At 46.4% G+C, this 12,527-nt stretch overlaps 2 protein-coding genes across 2 annotated transcripts in view; one reads left to right on the top strand and one right to left on the bottom strand.

The window, feature by feature from the left end:
* Positions 1–12,527, bottom strand: part of rnpepl1 (arginyl aminopeptidase like 1) — a 152,971-nt gene that overhangs the window by 111,604 nt on the left and 28,840 nt on the right. The gene's annotated exons all lie outside the window — the stretch shown is intronic.
* The window catches only part of LOC119411469 (multidrug resistance-associated protein 5-like), a 29,104-nt gene continuing 17,288 nt past the window's right edge, over positions 712–12,527 (top strand). Inside the window, exons 1-28 of the mRNA XM_037678420.1 lie at positions 712–783; positions 1,518–1,618; positions 1,761–1,916; positions 1,994–2,138; positions 2,244–2,477; positions 2,566–2,739; positions 2,919–3,066; positions 3,146–3,294; positions 3,381–3,488; positions 3,612–3,775; positions 3,881–4,079; positions 4,221–4,292; positions 4,366–4,490; positions 4,565–4,637; positions 5,093–5,296; positions 5,376–5,519; positions 5,587–5,680; positions 5,772–5,941; positions 6,020–6,163; positions 6,674–6,803; positions 6,878–7,160; positions 7,231–7,417; positions 7,566–7,655; positions 7,840–8,029; positions 8,306–8,465; positions 8,543–8,621; positions 10,762–10,875; positions 11,285–11,449. Of these exons, the coding sequence (XP_037534348.1) occupies positions 712–783; positions 1,518–1,618; positions 1,761–1,916; positions 1,994–2,138; positions 2,244–2,477; positions 2,566–2,739; positions 2,919–3,066; positions 3,146–3,294; positions 3,381–3,488; positions 3,612–3,775; positions 3,881–4,079; positions 4,221–4,292; positions 4,366–4,490; positions 4,565–4,637; positions 5,093–5,296; positions 5,376–5,519; positions 5,587–5,680; positions 5,772–5,941; positions 6,020–6,163; positions 6,674–6,803; positions 6,878–7,160; positions 7,231–7,417; positions 7,566–7,655; positions 7,840–8,029; positions 8,306–8,465; positions 8,543–8,621; positions 10,762–10,875; positions 11,285–11,449 (4,074 nt within the window). The remainder of the gene's footprint in view (positions 784–1,517; positions 1,619–1,760; positions 1,917–1,993; positions 2,139–2,243; positions 2,478–2,565; positions 2,740–2,918; positions 3,067–3,145; positions 3,295–3,380; positions 3,489–3,611; positions 3,776–3,880; positions 4,080–4,220; positions 4,293–4,365; positions 4,491–4,564; positions 4,638–5,092; positions 5,297–5,375; positions 5,520–5,586; positions 5,681–5,771; positions 5,942–6,019; positions 6,164–6,673; positions 6,804–6,877; positions 7,161–7,230; positions 7,418–7,565; positions 7,656–7,839; positions 8,030–8,305; positions 8,466–8,542; positions 8,622–10,761; positions 10,876–11,284; positions 11,450–12,527) is intronic.

Genomic DNA, 12,527 nt, shown 5'->3' on the forward strand with positions numbered 1-12,527 from the left:
ACCTCAAATTTAAATCTTCTGTGCAGAAGCATGGCTACTGGATAGATCTTATTTATTATTTTAAAATGGTTTTCTTTCACTTTAGGAGATATAGGCCATTTGACAAATTTTGAATGAGCAGAAGTCATTATGGTTTTATGATTTATATTGGGAGGTTTCTTGAATGAATCTTTGTTGTAATCGTAATAAATCGTTTGTCGCATGCATTCATTGATCATCTTGTTATTACATTTGAGATCAACTAAACTACAGTCATTTAGTTTTAATGAGGGCCTATACTACCAATTACTTTTAAAAAAAATCACACTACATTATAGTACTTTTACATGTTAGTGGTACTTTTCCATGTGTAGTATTTGCACTTGTTTCTGGACTTTTTAGTTTTTATGTTTAATGTTTTACTTGTCTGTCAGCAAAATATTTAATTTAATGATTCAATGGACAAACATCTACAACTGTTACCCATCTCACAGCTGATCAACATCAGTAGACCCAGCCGGCCTACGTCAGTTGTTGGGCTGTAGTCCAGAGTGGTAGTAGCCGAGTCTTCTCCAACACACACACTGAGGTCTACAGGTTTGTCTGAAGGCAGCGGGCGATATGATTCCTCTGAGGAACAGACTCTTCCTGTTTCATCTTCAGGAGCTTCTCCAGACTGGTGCGGGGGTCAGAGGTCACGGCTTCATGAGGTCTGAGCCAGAATGAACCAACATGACTGAACGGACAGAGTCAAGCTCACAGCAGATCCCCGCTCCGCCGGGGTCAGAGGTCAACGAGCAGCAGGTGAGCCGGTCACATGATCCTCCCAGGGTCCAATCAGGGACGACCAGTGCAGGCGATAAGATACTCCTGCAGAGCTGCACACGCATGACAATCTGTTAAAATGTACAAACAAACAATAAACGAGTAGAAACAAAATAATAAACAAACAGACCAATCGACTGAAATAGCCACACATTTCAAAATAAAAGCCCGTGTGGTGAAATCTGAACAAAGCCATAGTCCGAGCCTACAGCACCTGTTTATATAAGAAGCCCCGCCCCCTGGTGACGTTAAACCAATCCTAGAAGCTCATTGGATAAGACTGTGCATGGTGAAGCGTCTGATTGGCTGCAGCGGATTGCGACAGCGTCACGGGGCATGAACGTAATGCCACACGTGCTCAGTTCTATGTGTGTGTGTGTGTGCGCGCGCACAGATGACGCTGTAGGACAAAAGCACTTATTTTTGTTTTGCTCTTTTCTTTAAAATGAATTTAATCCAAGTCCTTCATGACTCGGAAGTCAAATCAAAATACAGTTTCTCTAGTTTTAATAAAACACGTTTCCACTTTATGATTATAGATTATTGATCGGAGATCAATCAGGAAAATCATTGTCTGTCCTGAAACAAGATCAAACTGATCAGCGAAGGAAGAGGCGGAGCTCCTATCTCATGACATCACGCCTGAAAATCACACAAAAAAATGTGTGTGTGTGTGTGTGTGTGTGTGTGTATGGGCGTGTGCGCTCGCTCAGGTTGTGCTGGGTTTCTGTGAGGACAAAGCAGCTGGTTGCCATGGTGAAGAGGTGGCAAAGGGCGGAGCTAAATACACAAACAAATATGACCAGGACAACAGGTAAGTCAACATACAGCACACAGATTATTCTTGCCACCCCGTTGTCCCTGACCAGAACCTGGCAACAGGTGCTCACAGTGCTGAAGTTCTGTGTCTTAGCTCATTACAACAGAACACGCGGCTCAGGTGTGCGTCTCCTCAGGTGCGACCACCCGGTGGACGGCGCAGGGCTTCTCTCCTTCATGACATTTCATTGGCTGACTCCTCTGGCCATGTGCGCTCGCAGAAAAGGACAACTCCTATTGGAGGACATCTGGCCTGTGGCACCGCGGGAGCGTTGCCGTGACAACAGCAGGAGGTGGGAGGGGCTAATGAAGGAAGGAATAACCTTCTGGTGCTGTCTCTAAAGTGAACAGGTGTGTTGTTGTTGGTCAGGTTGAAGAGTCTGTGGGAGGAAGAGCGGATGTCAAAGGGTAGCGAGGCGTCCCTGTGTTCGGCGGTTTGGTTGTTCTGTCGGTCTCGTCTCCTTCTGTCCATCCTCTGTCTCACCGTCACTCAGCTCGCTGGATTCAGTGGACCAGTACGTTAGAACCAGTGAAAATGTGTTGATGTGGAATTCACTCAGTACACACATTGGAGATGAGACCAGTCAAACCAGGATAATGGCTCCGTTTGTCTTCTGCAGGCGTTTGTGGTGAAGCGCCTCTTGGACTACAGCCAGGAGGAGGAGTCGGACCTGGTCTATGGGCTTCTACTGGTTCTGGGGCTCCTCACCATGGAGCTGATGCGGTCCTGGTCTCTGGCTCTGACCTGGGCCCTGAATTATAGGACTGGCTGCAGACTAAGAGGAGCTATCCTCAGCCTAGCCTTCGAGAAGATCCTGCAGCTGCGCAGCGTCAAGGACAAGTCCGTGGGTCAGGTTGGTTCCTCGTCCCTGCTCTGTGTGTGTCTTGTGGATTAGACCGGTCCATAAACAAGTCTCATTTGGTTTCTGTTCTTTATCACAGCTGGTGAACATGTGTTCCAGTGACGGTCAGAGGATGTTTGATGCTGCCGCAGTGGGCAGTTTGTTAGCAGGCGGGCCCCTCCTGGCTGTGCTCGGTGTTGCCTACAACTTGTACATCCTGGGACCAACGTCTCTCCTGGGATCTGCTGTCTTCATCCTCTTCTACCCCACGATGGTCAGTACCTGTACCTATCTGCACCTGGCAACGTCCTTCAAAATACCTGAAATAATCTCTTCTTTTGATTATGACTTACTGTTACTCTTAAGTATATTTAAAGGGATAGCTCAAGTGTTTTGTTTGATTAAAGTAAGCCTTCTGATCAGGATCAGTGATCGCGGTGCGTTGGTTCTCAGATGTTCAGCTCCAGAATGACGGCGTACTTCAGGAGGAAAGGTGTGGGCGTCACCGACAGACGAGTGCAGAAAATGAACGAGATCCTCAGCTACGTCAAGTTCATCAAGATGTACGCTTGGGTCAAAGCCTTCTCCGAGGACGTCCGAAGTACGGAAACACCGGTTTCTCAAACAAGCATGTTACCATGGAAACGCAGGTGCACACTGACGTTTTGTGTTTCTGTAAGGGATCCGGTGCGAGGAGCGGAGGTTACTGGAGCTCACAGGTTACTTCCAGAGCATCACGGTGGGCGTGGCTGCAATCGTTGTTGTCATTGCCAGCGTGGTAACTTTCTCCGCCCACATGTTGCTGGGATATGACCTGACAGCCGCTCAGGTAACATATTCAAGCACTTCTTCCTCTTAATATTGCTGCCATTGCTTTACCTGTTGACCCACCTGTTGACTCCTCCCCTAATTCAGGCCTTTACTGTAGTGACGGTGTTCAACGCCATGACCTTTGCTCTGAAAGTGACTCCATTTTCTGTGAAGTCTCTATCGGAAGGCTCAGTGGCCATGGAAAGATTTAAGGTGCGATGTTAACCAGGACACGTGGAACACACCTGGAACACTTGTAGCATGGATAAAGAGCTGGACAGGTTGTAAAGTGGGTTGCAGGATGTCGGGATCTAACTTGTCCATGTTTGTCCTCAGAGTCTCTTCTTGTTGCCGGAGGTTGCCAGTGTCCGGGCATCACCCAGCGACCCTCAGGTTGTCGTAGAAATGCGAGGTGCTACTCTGGGGTGGGAGGGGGTTGGACAAAGCACTCAGGCCAGTCCATGTGTCCAAGCAACTGGGAGATACCGGCAGAGCAACAAGTAAACTCCATCTTTGGTCACTAATCTGAACAGACATTTTCTGAATTAGTTGTTTTGTTAAAAAAAAAAAAAACTTGGTTCTGTTTGGTTTGTTCTTGTGTCCAGGTGTAGAGACACAGGTGTCCTTCAGGATGTTGAGGAACAGGAAGAGGTGACCGGTTCTTTGCTGGGAGGAAGAGACCAGGTCTCAAGTCCTGAGGAAGAACATGGAGAGGAGGAGAGTTGTCCCCCTCTTCTGGCTGTCCCCCGTGTCTCTCAGCGCCTTCATTGCACCTTGTACTGTATTGACCTGAGCATCCAGCAGGTAGATCCACTAATCCAGTTCAAAAAACAGAACCCCAGAGTCTGACTGAACTTACAGCTTTCTCTCTGTCTTTCTATTTTTCTTTCCCCTGTCCTGTCCATCCACCCCTCTGTCCTCCTGTCTCTCTATGTCTCTGTCCAGGGAAAACTGCTGGGTGTCTGTGGGAGTGTTGGCAGTGGAAAAACCTCCTTAATCTCAGCCATCCTCGGACAGGTGAGGTTACCTGCACTTTCTGCAAATCTTACGGTTGGTGAATAGTTTAGATTTTTGATTGGTGTATTGACAGATGACCATGCTGGAGGGCACCGTGGCAGTCAGAGGAAGGTTGGCTTATGTGGCTCAGCAGGCGTGGATCCTGAATGCAACACTGAGAGACAACATCTTGTTTGGACAGGAGTACCATGAAGACAGGTAGCAACATGTTGTAAACACTTCAGGAGGACAGGTTCTTAGCTGGACTAACTAGTTTTTCTCCATCTTGGCAGATATCAGTCCGTCCTCAGTGCTTGCTGTCTTAGACCGGACCTCAACCTGCTGCCCAACACTGACCTCACAGAGGTGACATCATTTCCTGTATCTTTCTGTAAACCATGTGTTTGGGTTGGTATCTACTTACAGCAAGCTGGAAAACTGACTGACTGACAACAGTTTTCTTGGTTAGAGTGCGTGGTCTGCAGTAGTACTCAGACCATGTGGGTCTGGAGGCCGTTCCCTTGTAAGAATTATGGATGATGGTGGTCCCAGTTAGATAGCTGGAGATAAGTTCATGGGTAAACTACTGAAGTTTGGAAAGCCTCCAGTCATCAGATGGAGGGTCCCTAGGGTGTTGGTACTGGATTTGGCTGTGCACCACCAAGACCCATGCCCCTGGACTGTTGTCAATGTTTAGTTGATTGTAAACCTGACAGGAACTGTAGCTGCTCTAAAAACACTTGTTCTAACGTTTATGAAACATCTGAAGAAGTCCGTGTGAAGCTGGGGTGATGGTCTCATGGTGGCTTTTCATTGATCAGATTGGGGAGCGCGGGGCCAACCTGAGCGGCGGGCAGCGGCAGAGAATCAGCTTGGCCCGTGCCCTCTATAGTGACAGGGACGTCTACATCCTGGATGACCCTCTTAGCGCTCTTGATGCCCACGTGGCAAATCACATCTTCCATCATGCCATCAAGAAGCATCTTAACAACAAGACCATCGTCTTCATCACCCACCAGCTGCAGGTGAACCTCATCGGGACAGATACAGAAATGTTTTGCTACAGGTTGTTGTCATGGCAATAACTTTTGTGTTGGTGTGCAGTACTTGGCAGACTGTGATGACATCATCCTGATGAAGGAAGGGGCCATTGTGGAGCAGGGTAACCACGACAACCTGATGAAACTGAACAGAGACTACACAGCGATGTTCAACCACTTCCAGCTGGGAGACCCACCATACTTTGAGGTACCGTTTCATCTCTGTCCATTTGTCTTTCCTTCTGTCTGTAATTGTCTGTCCCTTTATTCCTCAGATTCCCTGCAGGAAGAACAGCAGCTCTCAGAGAAAACCAGCAGATAGTAAACCTGGATCAGTGAGGAAGAGCACGCCAGTCATCAAGGACAATGGTAACCTTCACCTCTGTCCAGACGTTGATCAGAGAAATTAGCCTCCACAGTCTGACAGTGTTCTGCCATTTGTGTTGTCATGTGACTGAAGGGGAGGAGCAGCAACCCAGGGGCGTGGCCTGGCCTGTGTTTCGTATTTACATGACAGCGTGCGGAGGCTCCACCCCCTGCCTGCTGATCCTGGTCCTGTTTGTTCTAAATGTGGGAAGTGCCGCCTTCTGCCACTGGTGGCTCAGCTACTGGATCAACCAGGGCAGTGGGGTGAGTCACCTGAGCACCTCCTAGTTTCTCTTCATAATCATCACAGTCGTCATCGATCCTTCCGCTCTGCTTGACCAGAACACCACGGTGACCATGGGCAGCTCAGCTGTCAGCATCAGCATGAAGGACAATCCCAAGATGCAACAGTACACCACCATTTACGCCACCTCCATGGGAGTCATGCTGCTCTTCAAACTTCTCAGAGGAATCGCCTTCGTTAAGGTCAGATCTGGTCTTTGGGTCCACACAGGTCGGGTTTGTTGTTGTTCAGGATGTTGCAGGGACATTAGGTAGCTGCTTTCAGACCATCCATATCTTTTTATGGTTCTTCTGTTGACGAAGTTCTTTAAGTTTAAATGAAGGCAACAGGATTTTCTTTAAGGTTTTGATTTAGTTTTGTTTCTTTAATTGAGTTGATAATAGTTTAATTTTAATTCTAAACTCTCAAATCTGTCCCTTGTGATGGATCAATCTGTCTGTCTGTCTGTATCTATCGATCAATCTAAACATGAGGTTGGTTGTAAAATGCAGTTTGATTAAATGTGTTTTTACCTCAGTTGTTATATTGATTTATTTTAGCGTACAGAAGATGTTGACAGCCTCTGTGTTGTTCAAACTTTGTGCCGTACCCCTGCAACATCTTGCCACCAACTGAGAACTTTGCTTCCTGTGATCCTCCTCATCACTGGTCTTTGTTTTCTGGATGCTGAATCTTAGGTTGTGTCTTCTCAGGTCACCCTGCGAGCATCCTCTAAGCTCCATGACCAGCTCTTCCATAAGGTCATCCGCTGCCCCATGAAGATCTTTGATACAACCCCAACTGGACACATCCTCAACCGTTTCTCCAAGGACATGGACGAAGGTAACTTTATGAGACTGCAGTCTACTGAGCTGCTCGATGCCTGAGGGAGTCACAGTTTCTCTGTCTCCTTCCAGTCGACACCCGTCTGCCCTTCCAGGCAGAGATGTTCATTCAGAATGTGATCCTGGTCTTCTTCTGCCTTGGAGTCATCAGCTGGGTTTTCCCATGGTTCTTCGTTGCCGTGGTTCCTCTGGTTGTTCTCTTTTCTGTGCTCCACAGCATCTCAAAGGTCTTCATTCGGGAGCTGAAGCGTCTGGACAACATGACCATGTCACCCTTCATGTCCCACATTACCTCCAGCATCCAGGGCCTGACCACGCTGCAGGCCTATGGCAGGGGTCAGGATTTCCTGCACAGGTCAGGGTTCCAACCACAATACTCTGAAGTCCAGAGTCCACGACCTGAACATTGTCTGCTGTTGTTTCAGATACCAGTTTTTGCTGGATCAGAACCAGGCTCCATTTTACCTATTCAGCTGTGCGATGCGTTGGCTGGCGGTGCGTCTGGATGTCATCAGCGTGGCTCTGATTAGCACAACCGCCCTGATGATGGTCCTGATGCACGGAAAGATCCCCCCTGCCTATGCCGGCCTCGCCATCTCCTACGCTGTGCAGGTAACTCAAACCAACCTGTGGCCATGTCTGGTAATCTCATTAGACAAGACACCAAGGAACTCTGACCTAAACGTCATCGGGAAGAGTTACTCGTATTTCCAGAACTGTAAGGGGTTACAGAAGAACCTTAAATGTTTGTGTCTGTCAGCTAACAGGCCTGTTCCAGTTCACGGTTCGCCTGGCCTCTGAGACCGAAGCCCGCTTCACCTCTGTAGAGAGAATCCATCACTACATCCAGGTACTGGTAGTGTCTCTGGTCCTGCTGGTAGCACTGGTCTGTTAAAGACCCAAACCCAGAACCTTCATGTCTAAGAGGAAATGGTCAGACTTGGTTTCATCTCCTTCTCTAATTACTGCCATATTATCACTGTGCTGGTCTTAGCAAGCCCAGATTCTGGTTCTGACATGTGTGCATGTCTCAGTCTCTGTCCCAGGAGGCCCCGGCCCGGGTTAAAGATCGCTCCCCTCCTCCTGACTGGCCCCAGAAGGGAGAGCTGGAGTTCAGGGATGTTGAGATGAAGTACCAGGAGAACCTCCCTCTGGTCCTAAACAAGGTTTCTTGTACCATCCGTCCCAAGGAGAAGGTTGGGATTGTGGGCAGAACTGGATCAGGTAGGAACAAAGTTCTCCATTAAAGCTTCTGTGCTCTGCAGCCAACCGACGGTGAAGCACAGAACCATAACCAGTTTTGTGTTTCCAGTTGAACTGATGACTTTCATTTAGTTTTTATTAACTTAATGTGTCAATTGTTTTTTATCTGAAGTTTATTTAGCTAAGATCAAACCCTGCTGTGGAACAGATCAGCTCAATAAAACTTGCAGGAACTATACTGTAAACTAAATTATATCTTAAAGATACGTTAGATGACTTCCATCCTTCCTGTCACAGGAAAGTCGTCTCTGGGCGTGGTCTTGTTCCGGCTGGTTGAGCGCTGCGGAGGCTCCATCCTGATCGATGACATCGACATCAGTGACATCGGATTGGCCGACCTGCGCAGCAAACTGTCCATCATCCCGCAGGACCCGGTGCTGTTCAATGGGACGGTCAGGTAAGAACACCTGAGAGGACATCTACCTGCGGAGCCTCAACGGACCTCAGCTCAGATCAGCGTTTGTGTGCCTGCAGGTCAAACCTCGATCCTTTCAACCAGTACAGCGAGGAAAAGATGTGGGACGCTTTGGAGAGGAGCCACATGAAGGAGTGTGTGAGTCCATCTGAACCAAGTCCACTTCCTTATTTTACTGTGAGTCAGAATCACACCCGATCAGAGACGCAAACCAAGACAAAACTTGTCTGAAAAGGCAAGTTTATCACTTTTTACTTTGACTTTTTACATTCAAAGTTAAAGCTTTATAGACACATTACATGTGCATTTGACAACAAGACGGTGAGATTTGTCCATGAAGCACTTCCAGATAGCACCATAGTCCTGATAAGATGTTGGTGTCAGCCAGTACAGCTCTGATAAGCCTTCACAGAAGTTCTCGGAGGGGGGTTGCACAGGGGACAGATAGAGCAGAGCCTTCTTACTTTACACACATCCCAGGAGAAATTTGATAAGTTGGCCTTTTTCAAGGCCGAACAGGAGCGTCAGATTCAGATAAGCCACAGTTGTTTTTGTGCAGGCAGACTGTTGTTTCTCGTCAGCCTTGAGTTCTGCTGGTACTTTCGATCCAAAATGGCCAGATTTGTGGCCTTTCCACTGGTCCGTGCTTATTAGCTTCCTCCAAGGTCAATCCCAACATGCTGGCAAGTTCCAAAGCTGCAAGTGGCCTACGATTCTCATAAATCACTTCCATCTTACAGATGAGCTCGTAAATCAGCTGAGTCTGCTCGAAGCACGAACTGATCCTTCACATAAGGTCGGCAGCTTTGCCATGGCTGAAACCACCGCCGATGTCTTCCTTAATAGCCGATATCATAAGTACCCGACAGTGCCAAAAAGCAGAAACCCTGATATCTTAAATCCAATTATCTTCAGCGTCCTCCTGAGACGATACAGGAAGCCACATCAATTTCCACTCTCCCCACGGATCCATGACGTACCCAGCTGCGTGTGTCTCAGCGGGGCATGAGGGCTCTCCAGGACCCTGTCGCTTGGTTTAAATTTTTTTTTATAAATTGCGTTGAAAGTCCAGCTGGCCAGATCCATGTCAGTAATTTACGATTTGGAAGATGTGTACACAGACGCTCCGATACACAGGACACAGCAAAAACGCAGGAGGAGGACGGGAAAGGGAAGAAAACGCATCCGTCTTGCTCGAGAGCGAGTGAGGAAAAAAAATGTTAACAAATGTTGTTAATGTGAAAGTTTTCTGACAGTAAAAATTCTTTAAAAGTTGCTTTTTATTGAACAGGAAAGCACCGAGGCTATTATCCATACAAAACTTTTATATTTCTGGGTGTCTGAACTTTAAGTTTCTGTAATTTACCGTTAAAGATCTTCAAATCTGAGACGTTTAATAAGTCCAAATACCATCACTTCTAACTCGTTAATAATGAACTTGAAACTATTTCAGGATTTCTTAGACTTTTATGTCATAAAGAAAACGAATCAAGGTGAGATCTGTAGATTTTTATTGTCTGAATGTTTCTGAGTCGTTATTAGATACAGCAACATTATTATTCATTATTCAGATGACACATAGCTCATTCCACAATTTTTGTGCTATTTCAACAAATATCTCAAAACATTCGGCTCCTTCAGGACATTCCTGCTGTGACTTTTTCTATTTGTGCCATTTTTACTTCATGAAACAACATTTCCAGCCATGTTTGCTCGTTGAAAAAGAGTGGAGCTCTCCACGTCCTTCCAACCCTTTACAACCTTTTACTGCTCAGTTCAGCTTTTCTCCTGGTTCAGCTTTTTTCAGCTTTTCTCCTGAAAATTTCAACTTTTTCTGCTTTTTAGCTACTATTTAAGTTTTTGTTGTTGTTGCAAATTTAACCTTTTTCTGATACGTTCACTTATTTTTGCTATTTTCTGCTCCTCTCTAATAATTTAAACTTTTTATGTTCCTTTCTGCCTCTTTTTGCTGATTTCAGCTTCTTTCTCTTTTTTTTTTTTTTAGCTTTTTCAGCTACTTTTTTGTTAATTGCAGCTTTTGTCTGCTCATTTCAGTTTTTGCTCTAGTTCAGCTTTGTTTTGATCTGTGCTAATGTCACCTTCCTTCAGCTTATTTCAGTTTATTTATTCTAAATTCAGCTGTTTTCTGTTTTTTAGCTACCTTTTCAGTCTTTTTCTGCCTTTTCTAAGGAAAGATCCATCTTTGTTTCATGTCCAACTTACTGACAGTCCATCCATTTGTCCAACTGTCCATCTGTCCAATTTGTCTCACTGTCAGGTGTCCCAGCTGCCTCAGAGGTTGGACTCGGAGGTGATGGAAAACGGAGAGAACTTCTCGGTGGGAGAAAGGCAGCTGCTGTGTGTGGCCAGAGCTCTGCTGAGACAGTGCAAGGTGAGAGATGTACAGAGAGAAACACCCTGTCCTTTTTCAGCTCAATGATCCAGGTAGAAGAATCTAACCAGGTTGAGTCAGGTCCTCTGGATGAATTCTTCTTGTTGAAATATTCTGTCTTTTATCTAAAAGACTTCTTCAGTCTGAGGAGCTGCAAACAAAACATGCCAAACATGCATGTGAGCAGCTGGTTCTGGATGTCAGCAACAAACTGGTAGATCCACTATGAGAAGCAGCTATTTATAAGACTGAGTTTGTTGCAGCTCCTCAGACTGAAGAAGACTTTTGGGGAAAAGACGAAACGTTTCAACAAGGAAGAATCCGTCCAGAGGACCTGACTCAACCTGGTTAGACCGTGTCCTTTGTTTTTCCTGTCCCCTTTTTTCTGATTGGAGAAATCTGGCCTCAGGTGCTAATTCTGGACGAGGCCACCGCAGCCATGGATGCAGAGACAGATGCTCTGATCCAGGAGACAATCAGGACTTCGTTTCAGGACTGCACCACCCTGACCATCACTCATCGTCTCCACACCGTCCTGTCCGCCGACCGTATCATGGTGCTAAACAGAGGACAGGTATGGGCCAATGGGATCAATTCAATTCAGTTTATTTATAAAACACCAAGTCCCAACAAAAATCATCTCAGGGCACTGAACAGAAACTTTCATATGGATTATAAAAGACAATGAGTAAAGTTCTATTTGAGGAAGCATCAGATTGTGTTGAATCTTCACTTTGTAGCAGAATATATGTTTATGATCAACCCCCGGTCAACAACTGCCCACACTAAGCTGCTAAACTGGCGAGTGAGCAACACAGAGGGGTCTCCATCTCCTCCACCTGTGCACGTTTTCTGCCGAGGCAGGAGACTCAGCAGCTGCACAGTTTCTGCTCTGTGTTTAGAGTTGGAGGTAACCAGGAAAACCTGGAGTGGAGTTTTAGTGGTTTGAGTATTCTACTTTTAATCAAGTGGAATGGATTTGTTCATGAAGAAAGAGAAACTGCGCCGACTGAACTAATGTTTCATAGTAAAAGTGGGGGGGTCCAAATGAACGTTTTTTTAATGTGTGTGTGTGGGGGGGGGACACGTCCCCTTCACATATAATGGTTGCGACGCCTATGCCGCTGCGGCTGCCAGCACTCGTTTATTTTGTTTTTCCGACCTGTCAATCAATCCAGTAGGCGTGTCAGCAAATGAGCAGTCGGTGACCTCGAAGGTAAACGCCTCTGGTCTGTGGAGCCGACTGCAGCCGCTCAGGGTGGACGCTCGAGTATGAAGTCTAAACCCTCTGCGTACGTGCGCATGGACGGACGTACGCAGGAGTATACTGGGGGCTCAACTCCAGTTAAGACTCCGGCAGCAGCATTTTGGATCAACTGAAGACGTTTTAAAGAAGTATTTGGACACCCAGATAATAAACCATTGCAATAGTCCAGTCTAGACGTGACAAATGCATGGACCAGTTTTTCTGCATCATCTTTAGATCAGATGTTTCTAATGTTAGTGATATTACGCAGGTGGAAGAAGGAGGTTCTAGTAACGTTTTTAATGTGGGGGATAAAAGACATGTCCTGATCAAAAATAACACCAAGATTTTTAACATTAGAGCTGGAGGACAGATTAATGCATCTAAGGAGGGAGAAAGACTGAAA

This window comes from Nematolebias whitei, chromosome 6 (genome assembly GCF_014905685.2).
Source record: "Nematolebias whitei isolate Nwh7 chromosome 6, NemWhi1, whole genome shotgun sequence".
Taxonomy (NCBI): domain Eukaryota; kingdom Metazoa; phylum Chordata; class Actinopteri; order Cyprinodontiformes; family Rivulidae; genus Nematolebias; species Nematolebias whitei.